This window comes from Prorops nasuta, unplaced genomic scaffold (genome assembly GCF_024137725.1).
Source record: "Prorops nasuta isolate Cenicafe-Biocafe unplaced genomic scaffold, Cenicafe_Pnas_1.2 PNAS00351, whole genome shotgun sequence".
Taxonomy (NCBI): Eukaryota; Metazoa; Arthropoda; class Insecta; order Hymenoptera; family Bethylidae; genus Prorops; species Prorops nasuta.
The window spans coordinates 1-15,403 of record NW_027117147.1 but is presented as its reverse complement, the minus strand read 5'-3'; the positions used below and the strand labels follow the sequence as shown (position 1 = coordinate 15,403).

General features: G+C 40.3%; 2 protein-coding genes across 2 annotated transcripts in view; one reads left to right on the top strand and one right to left on the bottom strand.

The window, feature by feature from the left end:
* Positions 1-15,397, bottom strand: part of LOC136785433 (GTP-binding protein RAD-like) — a 32,562-nt gene extending 17,165 nt beyond the window's left edge. The window contains exons 1-4 of the mRNA XM_066746478.1: positions 15,298-15,397; positions 11,797-12,033; positions 11,151-11,403; positions 1,505-1,779 (exon numbers count right to left, since the gene is read on the bottom strand). Of these exons, the coding sequence (XP_066602575.1) occupies positions 1,505-1,779; positions 11,151-11,403; positions 11,797-12,033; positions 15,298-15,323 (791 nt within the window). The 5' untranslated portion in view covers positions 15,324-15,397. The remainder of the gene's footprint in view (positions 1-1,504; positions 1,780-11,150; positions 11,404-11,796; positions 12,034-15,297) is intronic.
* LOC136785431 (voltage-dependent anion-selective channel-like) lies at positions 6,058-9,907 on the top strand. Its single transcript, XM_066746476.1, has 4 exons — positions 6,058-6,219; positions 6,800-7,031; positions 8,199-8,408; positions 9,642-9,907. The coding sequence occupies exons 1-4, from the start codon at positions 6,058-6,060 to the stop codon at positions 9,905-9,907; spliced, it is 870 nt and encodes a 289-aa protein (XP_066602573.1).
* Positions 15,398-15,403: the final 6 nt, after the last annotated feature.

Sequence of the window (15,403 nt, the reverse complement as noted above, 5' to 3'; positions counted from 1 at the left end):
AACCCCTTAAGGGGAGATATTCCACGTAGCGCGCGCGAGTCTCACTTTACTTATCATTTCTATTCGCCATTTCCTATAACCTATTGCATGAAAACTGGACTGTAGCCCCCTTATATCCGATTTTCATTTACAACAACTTCGATAGAATTCTCGAGAATAATCAATAAAACCACTCGATGACATTGAATGCATGAAACGTACACGCTTCATTGCCGGTGCATCACAAATCTGACTATGCGGAGGAAATTTCATTGTTAAAGCGCGAAGCACATATCATCGGCACACAACTATATAATATATAAACTTTCTTATCAAACAATTTTTTATTTTTTTTTTTTTTTTTTTTTTTTTTTTTTTTACACACTACAGAGTAACTCTACCAAAATTGACCATGTCTTTCAAACTTGTCTCATCCAGCTTTTGATTAAATCGCATGCACGGAGCACGTACCCCAATCGCCTGCACTGCAGAGATTACATTGAAATTAACTCTCTCTAACGCCTTAAAGCGCAGCTTACGATATATCAAACAAGAGAAAACATTTTCTATCCAATTACAAAACACATAGAGATCGCATTCAATTCAGGAATATCTATATACTATTTTTCCCGATTCAAACATCTTCTTATTTGTTCGAGAAACCAATACGTTTATCCATTGAAAAATCATAGGTATTTATATACATATATATATATATATACAGATAAACCATGAAACGAATGAAAAATTTGCTACTGCGTGAAATCTAAAGGAAAAGCGAGACAAGTTTGGAGCAAGGTCATCGCGATTATAGGATGGTCATCGCGATTATAGGATATGAGAGTATCTCGCGTATATTGCATTCCATGTATGCTGAATCTTATAAAAGCATCTCAATTGAATTAGGTGTATACCTACTGTGACTGGACGCGCCTCTCAATCGATATTTTAGTGAATTTGTTAGAGATTTATTTATAAAATTATCCTTATAGGGGCTTCTGCGTGAGTTCATTGAATTTTCTTCGGCCAGTTATATCGAGTGTATAGATTTATGGCACACGGTTGCCATGTATCGATATCGGTCAGGAGTATATATATGTAGGTGTTTGCCGTAAGAATAGGATACTACAACTGGAAATATATTCTGCTGCGAGTGAGAATATTTAATGACCGTGACGATGCCAAATATCTGCTGCGGGATGTACCCATTCAGACCCCGAGAAACTTTAAGTGGATTGTAATATTTTTACTTGGAAAAAAACAAAAAAAAGAAAAAGAAAACTTTTATCCTACAAATAAAATACGGTATGTATAAAGTTGCTCGTATATAGACTAGTTTTAATGCAGGACATTATGAAAGTCGCGCGAGAGCCTATACGTATATAGTAAATATTGATATAATTGATTGAAAGTTTAACTTTTAATTTTGTCCAGATATCTAATTAGAATGATGGAATTTGGCATAAAATGAAGAAATGAGTTATTATTTTAAAAATAATGCTTATATACAAATATATATGTATACCTCAAAAGTCTTGCTTCTCTGGTGCTACTGCAACTCGTACCGGATGATGTCACACTGTTGATGCTTTTGCTGCGTCGACTCTTCAAAGAATCGCCCAAATTGAAAATTCCGTTGGCCGTTATGGAAAAAGATCGAAGCCTGTAATACTCGACGCCATCTTCAATTTCACTCTCGTCGGTACCAGCACCACCACCAACGCCGCCGCCGCCGCCGCCGCCGCCGCCGCCGCCGCCACAGCCACCGGCACCACCGCGCTTCAATTCTGCCAGCATTGGCTGCAAAAACGCGCAAAGCAACAAGAATAACAAGAGAGCACGTCTCTTATAATAGAATTGTAATAGAATTGAGCTATAGGCTTAATTAAACAGCGTGCGAAAACAATTTCTCTCTCTCTCTCTCTCTCTCTCTCTCTCTCTCTCTCTCTCTCTCTCTCTGAACATGTAGCCCAACTTATTTCTAAAATGAGCTCGACACGTTGATTACGCCACGCGCCCCTTATTATTTCACTATTAATCTCTAAATCTTCTTTTATTATCGCAAAATAAAGCGTCCACTGCCCCGGGTCTCGCGCGCATATTCAATCGAAATAACCCGGAGCTAGAACAACTCATTTTCAATTTTCTATATATCATCGCGCGATAGCTCTTATATTTTATCGCTATTGCAGATATGCGCAAAATGCTTGAAAATTAATAATGGACTGATTGACAAGGATATTGGAAAATAGCTTATTTATAGGTCTCTCTTGTGCGCGATAACCGAAAGGATACATAGTACACCGTTTCGGTGCAAAATCAACCAATAAACTCATTTTCCTCGCGGAGGAAAAGTCTTTCGATTGAAACTCCAATCTTTCAATGAGCCTCGCATTATTTCTACTATAGGTGTATATCCTGCGCGCCTTAATTTTTTTTTCTCCTTATTTCATTGTACGCATCCATGCTACTTGCTCTTATGGGACAAGTAATATATACTGGAAAATATGTATATATTACTTTATGTCTATATAATTTAAACACCTATGTGCATCTTGCGTCGAGACTTGCATCTTTCTTATTTCTACAAATAGATTTTCTTCGAGTTTGAATCTCTCGCACGAGAATAACTTGGTTACGAATGAAAAGTGATATAACCACGTTGATACTATATAATAGAGAATATTAGATAAAAACCCAGTATAAAAATAATCTTTCGTATATTTTAATGAATATATAGATTTGCCATTGTGCAGGATTGCGTTCATAACGAATCCTAACGCGTGTGTTAATTATATCATAACGATTAATGTATTTAGCTCTTGGAACTTAAAAACAGCAAAATTATAATTAATTTAAACACGTTTGATCATTCCACGCTTTCTACATTTGATTATATATGTTAAATATTTAATTGAATTGCACTATAGGCAAGATTAATTTGACTAAAATTGAAATCTCTAAAGGATTTTATACGTAACGTGAAAAGTTGTTTGATATTCCGGTGGGTGGAGACCATGGAAAATCGTTTGATTTGAAATCTACGGCAAGAAGATGTGTGGGTGTATGTATGCATGCGCTGTGTGTGCGAGAGGGCGCGCGCGCGCGCATTTCCAATAAAAGAAAATCTCTCCAACGATTAAAATGCACCTGCTGCAATTTCACAAAGAAACAGTATCCTGTCTTTGTGCCCTGCCTAAACTATCGACTAGATAAATGACAAATATTATATATATATATATATATATATCTACCTATACCAACCGAAGCATCACAGGGTATTATAATCATTACATTTAATTACTATCAACTATGATGCGTGTGTGTGTTTCTCTATATACATGCAAAGGGGGTGTCATGTTTAAAGTTTTGCGGAGTGATAATGAACAAACTACAGCATATCAGTAACAACGATGAAACTGTGCGTGTTCCAAATACGAGTTGCTTGACTTGGAGGGGACAAGGGAGGGTATCATTGGTTTCATCTATATAGAAAAGCTTGCTGTGATACATGCTGAGATCATCTTGTGAGTCGAGAGAGTTTTTTAAATGGAGTACCTTACTTTTTATTGCATTTTTTTTCCAACTTTTCTCAAGAATTTTCCAAAGCGCTATACAGATGCGATTATCATTTCATTCAGTCGCGCGTTCGATGCATGTATTTCCACTCAAAATTGCACTGTGTACGACATGCAGCTACGCATAAACGCGTATAGTCGTTCACCTATTTATAATTGTACGTGTGTATATGTGTGTGTTTTGTCAGGCTCTCTCCCTCTCTCTCTCGAGTTAAGCTGCAGCAGGATGGTGCAATGAAAAATATTGGGTGTCACTTAAAAAGCCCCGGTATATCCTTTAGTAAAGTTTCCAAGGTCAAAAGAATAATGTAATCTTGTATATATATTTCCCCTCGAATCAAACAAGTTTTATTAGAAATATTTATATAGTCATAGTAATCATATAGCTCTCTTAGGCTTTATCTCTCTCTCTCTCTCTGTACAATAGCACACCCTGTATATCAAATATCGCGATATTATTATATAATATATAGTATTGCGTGAAATCCGCAGGCTTTATAAATTATTGGTGAACGAACCAATATGTTACTCTCCATTAAGGAGAAATGGTAGAGAAACGTTGGGAAAGTGCAAATTGAAAGAACGAGCTTTCACACTCCCCCTGCAGCCTATATACACTGGCAAAGATTCCTATATATACGTAGGTCTTTTACGTGCCAAAATAAGCATGCAAAGTCAAGTGACATTTGTAACTATATATGTCGCAAAGAAATGAGGCGAAAAATGATAAAATTTTCCGATGGTTAGAGCTGATGGTGTGCATGTGCATCACTACACATTCTCGGCACTCTTGCATGTCCTCGTGTTGGTGTGCAGCAGGCCTACACTATTCGCTCTCTGAATACCAGCACAGTAAATTCAAGTGAGAATATATGTATATATAATACTGCAGCATATGCATACTATTATAGCGATATTTATCAGTAATTTTGACCATTTTTCAGCAACATTTTCACACAATACGTGTCTGCAGGGTGGCCGATGACTCGACATATTTGCATGATAATAATTGCATGTGCATTACGAATTAAGAGGGAACTCGTCGAAAGAAATTCAAACTTTATGCTTTGGGAAAGGACACACGAGGTGATAACAATCATTACTTTTCACATTGGAAGACACCATTTTAAGGGTAAACGAAGGTTTTCTCTCGAATTATTAAATGCCAAGATCTCGCCCCTCCCGCAATAATAATTTTTATTGGATTTTCTTCTATTCTATTTCGAGAACTTGCCGAAGTATATGTCAATATGAAAGTAATGAATATAGGGGTATGTGTGAAAACGACTATAGAGGCGTTTCTATACAGATTACATAGTGCCAAACCTCGGCCAAAGGCTCAAGGAGAGATATGCTCTGGAAAAATAATGCAATAAAGTATAGTTTATTCTGCAGTTTAGAAAAATAAAGGTGATATTCGTATGACTTTCGAGCCAATGTTTTTCAAGGTCGAACAAATATCACTCACCATCGTGCTTCCTCCTTAAAATCAAATATAACTCTTGTACGAAAGATTTTTTGATAAAACATGTATATATATATATATATATATATATAACAATTGCTCGATAATAATTCAAGTGGTTCTACACACGATTGGGTTTTATATGACTAGGAAGGAACAGCACCATCGCCGCCATTAAATCCCCTGTCCCAATCGTTCCAACAGCGCGTTACTTGCTTTTCTCGAAATTCTTGTAGAGAAATGAAGAGAACGATGCTCAATTGTTCAGTGAACAACTTGAAATTAGTCGATTCGAGTAAATAAGAGATTCTGACATTGCTGACTTGGCCAATGGCTCGACTCGACGCGTCCTTCTGCTTCTGACAGTTTCGACAGTTTTCACTTTTGACAGTATATATATATATATATATACATATATAGGAAAACACGCGAGAACTGGTAAGAGAGGAAAAACCCAGTACACACATATTGACGGGAAGGATTACATCTGATACGAGAGAGTAAGACGCGCGCGTGTCAGTGCGTGCGTGCGTGCGTGCGTGCGTTTTCTGCTACTGTGCGCGCGTACAGATTATTTAATTGATAGAGAAGAAAGGGATAGAAAAAAAAAGGTGGAAAAATCGTGGGGTGGAGAACGTTCGAGAGAATCGCGTGGAAGAAATTGGTGGAAAAATATAGGATCGATCCGTGTGATTCTCGTGGAATCCGACAGGTGACAGCGCGTACGTACGATATACAGATAGCTATAGCGATGCGACGTAGGAATGACGATTGACCAATCGATTGTGCCGATCACGTAAAATTGAAATAAAGAAAGGCATAAGAGGGCAAGAAGGCAAGCAAGCAAGAGCGCCAGCTGTGCTTTGGAAAAAGGAATTTGCACGCTATGAATGTGCGAGAGAGCACGAGAAAGAAATTGGCCTGAAAAGTCCATCCGCCGCTGCTGAAGGCTGAACCTCCTCGCGAGAGCGATATTCACCATAGAGAAAGAAACGTCAATCGTATAGTAGCGGACTGGTGCATATACCGTTTATTATGGCTATTCCGAGCTTTGGCGATCTTGGCAAAAGTGCGTGGGACGTTTTTGGCAACGGCTACCACTATGGCCGAGGACTCTTTAAATTCAATGTAAAAACTACGTCGAACGGCAACCTAACGTTGGCCACTGACATGGCTCTCGACTTGCAAGGATCCAAGGTTAATTGAACAATGACAAACTCTGTCCCTTATCCGCATGCATCAAGCGTACGTGTTTTACGCACCTTTCCTCGGTACATATAGCTGCGCGCAGTGCTCGCTCGGCCCCTCGACTACACCCAATTTCACAAGTCGTTCGATAATTTAACACGCACTGCCGCTGCGACCGCGATAAATACAATTAAAAGTAGAGTTTGCTGTATAGCGGCGCGGGGGACGCGCGCGCTCTCTCCTTTCATCTTTATCCCCCCCCCCCCCCCCCTTCTGTGCATCAAACTTATTTCTCATCCAACCGCTACGCGCGAAATTACCTTTAAAAAAACGTGCAGCGCGCAATTACTCGTTTCTTTCTTACTTTTTCTCTCGCTACTTTACGCCGACGGCAAGCCATGAAAAATCAAGAAAGCTAAACGCGGGACTCTCTCTCTCTCTCTCTAAATACGCTGAATGTACATTTGTGTAACATTCGCCTCTATTTTAATTGACGATTCTTTGATGAATTTAATTATACGATTATAGCTATAATACATTTACGCATACAGTACGTGTTTTAACTATAGTAAAGGATTTTTCATTGCAGATGACAGGCAATGCGATGGCAAATCTAACGATAAAAGATTTGGGAATATTGAATTTCAAATGGGGTACGGAAGGTGTTGTCTACGTGGGATACGACACGTCCAAAGCGATAAGCATGATAGAGGGTCTCGCATTGAACGTCGAGGCTGGTATAAATCCCGAGAGCAATGGCAAAGCTGGAAAACTTGTCACCAAATTCGCAAATCATACCGTTAACGCTCAACTAGGCCTTCGTAAGTTTACACGCACTCTGTGTGTCTCACCTATCTTTTCTCCATTTTAAAAATGTCGCGGTAATAAATACATATATATATATATATAGGAATAAGTAATTTTTACAAGGACTCTCGGGCGAGAAATGGCAGAGCCAAGTTTTTCGCGGGTTACACGTAAAGTTAAGTAGATAATGTCTCGATGATATCTTCTCTTGCCGGGCCTCTCAACACTGTGTCACACACACACACACACACATGTATATACACTTGGAGAGACGCAGGCAAACACACAGGTGAAGCTTCGCCTCAGCAATGTTTAGCAACACTGGTCGCGCACGCACCGGTCTATAGCTACACGATAGCTGTGTGCTTTCTCCGTGTGCCTCTATTTATTATTTTGTTTGTTTACAGCAATAGAGTAAACGGGCAGAGAGGCCAAAGCTCCTCTTGCGTGTACCCGCGCAGACTTTCACCGACTCTCTTTCAAATTAACGTATACATATACATATTATATAGTATGTACGTCGTACGTTCTATTCGAACTATGCAGGAAAATGACGCGCAAAAAAACATTTCGATAAGTTTCGCGTTCGCCATGCAAATTCAACTCGATAATGAAACTTTGCAATTAAATATAATGCCAGCTTAATCGACACGGGTCAATCGATAAAATGTATCACGTTAAATTGTTTCAACGTACTCTTGTAATTTTATTCGTCTCACTCGCGCATATAGTCAGTTTCTTTGTCTTCTTTTTTTTCTATGAAAGAAAGCAAGCCATCAATTCCATCGAATATTTCGATAAAATGCTCGGCAGGCAAGGGGCTATGTCGGGTGCGGAATCGGTGAAACGAGAGCATACGCAGGTGTTTACGAGAGTTATTGGTATATGTACATACGATAGAAGTTAGCGAATCCTCTCGGAGTAAAGATGCGACGGCGGCGGCGTATACTTTCGTACACTCTAATACTGCAATATTTGTAAATCACGTTGCTCATTGGTCACCGATGATCCAACGTTTAACCAAACGAAAGATATATATATATATATATATATTTTTTTTTTTCAAGCCACACGCCACGGTAGTACGAACCATGAATATTTGCCAAGTGGTGGAGCAGAAAAATAATGCTTGAAATGGAGTATAAAATAATGCTAATTAAACGCAATGCATCTTTCGTTAGACAGGGAATTGGATTCAACGACCAATATACTTGGATCTATGGTGATTGCATTGAGAGACGTCTTCGTGGGTTATCGGATCGGTTACAACGCTACACTCGACAAAATTACGAAGAACGATTTTGGTCTGGCATTTGATTGTCAGGATGTGGGAGTCCATTTTCGTTGTACCTCAATACCGGACGAATATGGTCTGTCCTTGTTATACAGAGGTGAGTATTTTCTATACTCTTGTGTGTATATAAGGAAATGGGTGGGTAACTATTGTGTGCAGGTCTTGGGTAAATAGAGTGTTTGCGTTTGCGCTTGCGTTGGTCTCATCAAACCTTCCATGCACCGTCTGAGCGACGAGGCGCGGTTTTGCAATTAATTGAAAATCGTCCGACCAATGCAAGAGAGAGAGAGAGAGAGAGAGAGAGAGAGAGAGAGAGAGAGAGAGAGTCCCCTTTGAATTTCCCTGAATATACATGATTTCGAGGGCAAGACTGCTGCGTAGCCACGGCGAAGAAGCACGCGTGCAATGTGTGCTGCTGCTATGCAGCTTCCAATCCGTGCAGCTATGAGCAGCTCGCAGCCATTGCGAGTCATCGCTCGATCGAGGGATGTGCCGCGAGGAAGAAAATGGTGCGGAAGCACTGAGAAATCATTCGGTCGGCCGGATTAAAAGTAGCAGAAAATAGATATATATATATATATATAGGAGCGCCATTGAAAACTCGTGAAATTACCGCAAATTACGAAGTATGTGATAAAAGTCAGTCACTGCAGGGCTTTTATACGTGCGTGATTGAATGTTTAAATTGATGAAAACTGCAAGTTTGAGAAGTTGGCTGCGTTGAGTGATGGGCACTCGGGTATATCTATATATATGTATATGTATACTGCGCATATGGGGGAAAAGGGAGAAATAGCTGAGGATGGGGTGAATAAAGGTTTTAAACTTGCGTGGAATGGGAGGGAGGACACGATAGAAAAGAGAATTGGGAAGGCGTACGCGGAGAGGGAGTACATATTACCATCCTCTTGATCCAACCATAACCACCCCGCGCTTTCCATTCCGATCGTCGCTTCGGTCGGTCTCCTCGCTCTCGTCACAGACATTGCGGTGTATATCAGCAGAGGACTCCTATTACATACATACATTATTGGATATTCTGTGGTATCCGGCTGCTCTCAAAGGCAAAATCTGCTCTCGCGCTTCACAAGCATAACCTGGCCGCCCGCACCTGATTTAGATGGGAATTTCCATTTGGACGATTGAGACCTGCGATTCGAATCGACAAACCTTTTTTTTTGTGTCTTTCCTTCTCCTACCTTAACCAACCAATCACCCCCCCCCCCCCCCCCCATTTAAATGAAACTAGAGTTGTAGGCAAATCGTGCAATTATAATGAGAAAAAATTGTAAATGTATTTATGTGTCTGTGTGTGTGTGTGTGTACGCAGTGAATTCAATGTGGGAGACAGCCATAAATGGAGTGTTCGCCAAGAGGGGAGTGGAGCAGAGGTGGACCGTCGGGGTTGCTGCCAAGCAGAAGCTGGACGATGACTCGACGTTGCGCTTCAAGATCAACACAGAGTTCCAGTTGGGCACGAGCCTGCAGCAGAAGCTGCTTCCCGGCATTCTCTTGACGTTATCCATGAATGTCGACTGCACCAATGTCCCAAAGGGAGGTCACAAGGTTGGCCTGGCTTTAGATATGGAAGCATGAACGCTTGCTATGCCCCCATCCCTAATGTCGACGAGCCACAGCCCAACATATGGCCATTGGGAGAGAGAATCTAATTGTTAATTATGCTCGCCTCTTCCCTCTATATACTCGCTTTTACATCTCTCTCCAGCAGCTCTGCATGGAGCCCTTCGGACATTAACCAACGGCCATTAGTCGATACTTGTAACAAATACCTTATTATAATCATAAGTACCTTAATTCTATATTGAAACGTCTCGCTACATTTTTGCCTATATAGTTTATACCCACTGGAAAATTCTCCGATCTCGACTCTCCCTCTCTCTCCATCTTTACCCGAACTCGATTAAACGCGAATTGTCACCATGTTCCCTGTTTTCATTAATTCGTTTAACAATAATGATAATAACAAGGATCGACACACGAGAGTCGAACAAGGTCTGGTAATTGTTGTTCGTCAGGGTTAATCCTATCGAGATTTTTTAAAATGCTGGAGGAGCTAGCGTTTCTTGACAATGCAGTCGAACGCGAATGGAATAAACAAAGACGAGCGACGCGCGCGTGCGTCACTGTTGACGGAGAGCTTGACGATGGATTTTCAGATGGAGTATTTATCGAGATTATTGTTTTCAAATGGTTACTATTCTGGCGAGACAAGATTCCATGCGGTAGCTGGGCAATTCTGTTCGATTCTCTCCATATCGACGATAAAAGCGCAACAGCTTGCATGATCATGCACGTACGATCTATGGCTAGCCCGAAGATTTCAATGCTATTAAACAGCACGATTCTTCAGAGGTTTATATTCGAGAAATCAGTATATGCGCAGCTCATCGAACACAAACTCGTCGATTAATGATATTTAATGCTTCGTGTTTCGTGCATGTAACATGGACGATTCATGGAAAATGTGCCGTTGCGCGCTGTAATTTGTCCAAATGAAAATACGTATGTGAAATTGACAAATTAAATCCAATAAGGACAAGATACGTGCATGCATGCACGCATGGATAAGATAAATATTCAATGTTGAAAATGTATTGTAAAATATAGCGATGGTCGCGCCGATTAAACTAAAAGATATTTATTTGTAAAAGAGCAAGAAAGACGTATGGATATTATTCGCGCAGGTTATATCGTGAAAGTGCTATTTCCTTGAAACTGTTGGTAAAAATGATTTTCCTAATTTGACAATTGCTCGATAGATTAATGTCGTGTTGGCATGTACAAAAGATATATATATATATAGAGGAGAGTTTCTTACTCTGTGGCGAGGGACCGCTGGCATACTGCTGGTTCTGCCGCGATACTGCCTGGGACTGTGGGCCGCGGTAGCGCGGGAAGAGCCTTGGACCGAGCCACCGGGACTCGTAGGACTGTGTCCTGCAGGACTCGCTCCGGGACTGAGGTGCGCCGAGGAGCAGGATACTGCGCCAGGACTGACCGAGGGTGTTCTGGTAGGGCTGCGCGGAGATGGGGAGAGATGACCCCACGGGCCAGCTTCCGTCTGCAGAAACCTATAGACAATTTCAAGAAAGAGCGCGCCTTTATATATAAACGGCTCGTAGATACGTGGCATGCAGCAGCTGCTCGCAGGATCCATGCAATCTGGTACGTACGTCAAATGATGCCGCGCCATCGAGTTATTCTATATATATATATATATATATATATATACGCGCGCACGAGAAGAGAATTGCTCTGCTGATTGCTGTTTTACAGGCAAAACACAATATACGCGCATATATATACGCGCGATACGTGATTGTCTTTCGAGTTTTGGACTGCTGGCTGAAAAGAGAGGGATTGGTGCACGTGTACGTACGGGATTTGTGGAGAAAAGTGCAGGAGGAGGAGGAGGAATATCGCGCGCGTATGGTATATATAGATATATATATATATATATATACCGGTGAAGATCCGGCGTAGGTCTGGCAACGGCGATACTGGAGCTTCGCCTCCTGGATGGCGTCGGTGATTTTGTTGGAGCGTCTACGGAGGCGTGACCTTGAGAGCCAAATGCCGAATTACGCTGAAGCCGCACTTCGACCTCGCTGCTCCTTCTCTGAAAAGTCTGTTTGCTCCATCTCCTGCCGCCGTTCTTAAGTTCCGCCAGTGCCGGCGCATCAACCGCGTTCTCTGCTTTCCTGAACAATCCAAATCAATCAGCCAAAGAACAATAAACTATTATATATATATATATATATATATATATATAGATCGTGTCGCTCGACCGTTGCTCTCCATTTACTTCTCTTTTCAATGATTTTCAGGGCTACGTAACCACACGCACACCATTCAACGTGTATATCATACCCGCCTCTCGTGCTGGCAAATGGACAATTTCAAACGTAAAAAAATCGTGCGCTCATCAGCGATTCTGTTCTTAATTTTTCTGTCAAATAGCGCGCGCAAGCCCATCAATACCGCGGGCGAACGAGCACGTGACGCGTTTACGTACATGCACCTACAGCACTTGGCCCTACCTCTGTACAGTGTGTATGCAGAAGCAGAAGCTTCTAATGGTTTTTACATTTTAGACGCGCGCAAGTATAGCATGCGGCAGCTGCGATTGGACCTCGGTCTGCCAATTTATATATACCGATGCAATTTTCTAGTTAATCGAAAACAGCAGAGTTTCATATATCGACCTTTCGTTTGAACTGGTTAGAAAAGTTTGCAATGTGTAAAAGAATTCCGAGTGAGGAGTAATTGCACCATGACACATTTTCCATTGGTAACAATGCAACTCTTTAACCTATATATATATATATATATATATATATATATATATATAGAGAGAGAGAGAGAGAGAGAGAGAATAAAATAAAACTTATAAATTGGCAAGCCACACAATTACGTTCCAATGGAATTTAATTCTCATTACAATAATATTTGTCGAATTTGCATCTTGGAACACAGCAGCGGTTAACATAATTTGATATTTATATTTAATTAATGAAAGAAATGAGAGAATACGCGCTGTGCAGGAACGTGATGGCATCGGTATCAAAGTAAATAAAGTTCTCCCGCATATATAATACATATATACCATTGAAGAAGGTAAGCGTATGGCGCGACACGCGATTTCTACAACTGCTGCATGCACATGCACTCCGCTTCACCGTTCGCGCGCTTCCCTTCTTCTCTTCTATTGCGCTTTAACTTATCGTACGAAAATTTCGCTCGTGTCTGGGGCGTTAGAGGGACTCTGCTCCGTCTCTATATGCTTTGTCGTATCTGCGCATTACCGATATATATATATATATATATACGCGCAACGATCGTTGAAGAAAGAACCATCATTTCATCAACGACGACACTGTCAAGATTTTCATTTAACCGCGATTTACAGGAGAAAAACGTGTAATTTCACGATGAATGCAGCAATGACCTATAACTGCAGTTTGCTCGCATCAACTAATTTTTACAATCCATCATGTACATCGATATCTGCACGCTTCGCATACGATTTTAAGCTATCGACAAGTTGTATACGAGTGCTATACAAAATAACATATATGTACAATGTGGAGAAGAGATGACGCGTATCATAATAACTATTTGTCATTTAGCATTGCACGAAGCGAGGGGGGAGAAAATTAACTATATTTATTGGTCGAGTAATTGTGCGAACACGCCAATTGTTAAAAGAGAAAAGAGCAGTTTCCTTTAATGGCTCTTTAACGCATTGCAAAGTTGGAGGATTGATAAGGAGAGGCACCGCGTGGCTCCTGCTATTCGTTCAAGTACACGAGCTTGAGGATCTCTCGAAATATCCTACGAAAAGCCAAATCTTCGAATGTAAGCCAACTGCTTTGTTGAAAACAAAAAAAAGGGAATTTTTTTAACTCGCTGTAGGAATCTTGATGTGTTTGTTAATCCAAGCACTCGATTGGTTCAGCAGCATTGCCACATTGAGAGGTTGGAGCTTTAGGATAAACGCCGATTATCGAATTTCTGTGCATAGGGAAATTTCTTTGATCGCTAGTCTGCTTGCATTTCGAGTGCACTATCGACCATGCTATATCCCATTTTTAAGGTAGTAGCCGTCTCCTGCATGTATAGTATACACACACTTGCATATTAATTCTCTTATCGTTATCGCGTTCGTTCTTTTCTTTCTCGATACATTGATTTGCTTGCAGCAGAAAGAAAGACAAACACGTCCTTACGATCAGTTGAACATGCCCGAGAGAGATATACGCAAAGATGTATCCTTTAGTTTTCTCCGTTTATCTATACGCAACACTGCACTGATCTCGAGCCGTTTAAGCATGAAATATTTGTCGTGTAGCAAAAAGAGAAATAACTTTTGAACAATCGTCGCGCGACGACTGGAGAGTTAGGGTCGATTAATTTTTCACACCACTCGCGGGACGCGAACCTTCCCCGTTGAAATTTACTTGGCTCGGAGGTGCTTGGAATATTCCGTCGTCTCGACGCGACACGCGAAGCCTCCCTCCGCTTTCCGGTCAAAGAATAATAGCTGTACGGTACAGGTTCTACAACACTTTCAGGCTATTTCGCGTCGTAAGCTTTGCATCTCTATACATATATATGTATATATTAGGGTGGTCATTAAAAAAAAAATTTTTTGCGGATCCTTAAAAAACACTAGTGTTTGATGAGAATTAAACTACAGTGGTTGAAACCTGTGGCCTGACAAATGATGGAAACACGTGGCTCAATGCGATCAAATATAATTTTCGAAGAATTTTACAGTTTTTCGCAGATAACTCATGAAATATTCGATTCTATGAAAAGATGCATATAACCTTTTCTCTGAAGAATTAAATTCTACACAATAAAGGTTCTATACATTTTTCTTCTAGAATGCATACTAATCGAGATATATTGCTGAAAAATCGATCCTCTTTTTCGTTTATACACATTATATTGATATATCTATATGAATAATTATTTTTAGTTTACCGTACAATTAACATATTTTATTAAATTAAGAGAAATAAAATGTGTAACACTACAGCGAAATAAGAATAACTACTCATATGAGCATATGTCAATATAATGCATGTGTATAAAGGAAAAAGAGGATCGATTTTTCAGCAATATATCTCGATTAGTATGCATTCTAGAAGAAAAATGTATAGAATCTTTATTATGTAGAATTTAATTCTTCAGAGAAAAGGTTATATGCATCTTTTCATAGAATCGAATATTTCATGAGTTATCTGCGAAAAACTGTAAAATTCTTCGAAAATTATATTTGATCGCATTGAGCCACGTGTTTCCATCATTTGTCAGGCCACAGGTTTCAACCACTGTAGTTTCTCATCAAATATACTAATGGCTTTTAGGGATCCGTCAATTTTTTTTGTTTTAACGACCACCCTAATATATATATATATATATATGTTTAAAAAGTAAGCGAGTAGAAGGAAAGTGACCTTGGAATGAGTTTATCCTCCAGCATGTTGGCTCGATCGTCGCTGTCCTCGTCGAGAGTGGCGAAAAAATCCTGAAACTTTTCTGGAAATCCACAGGGTGGGCCGG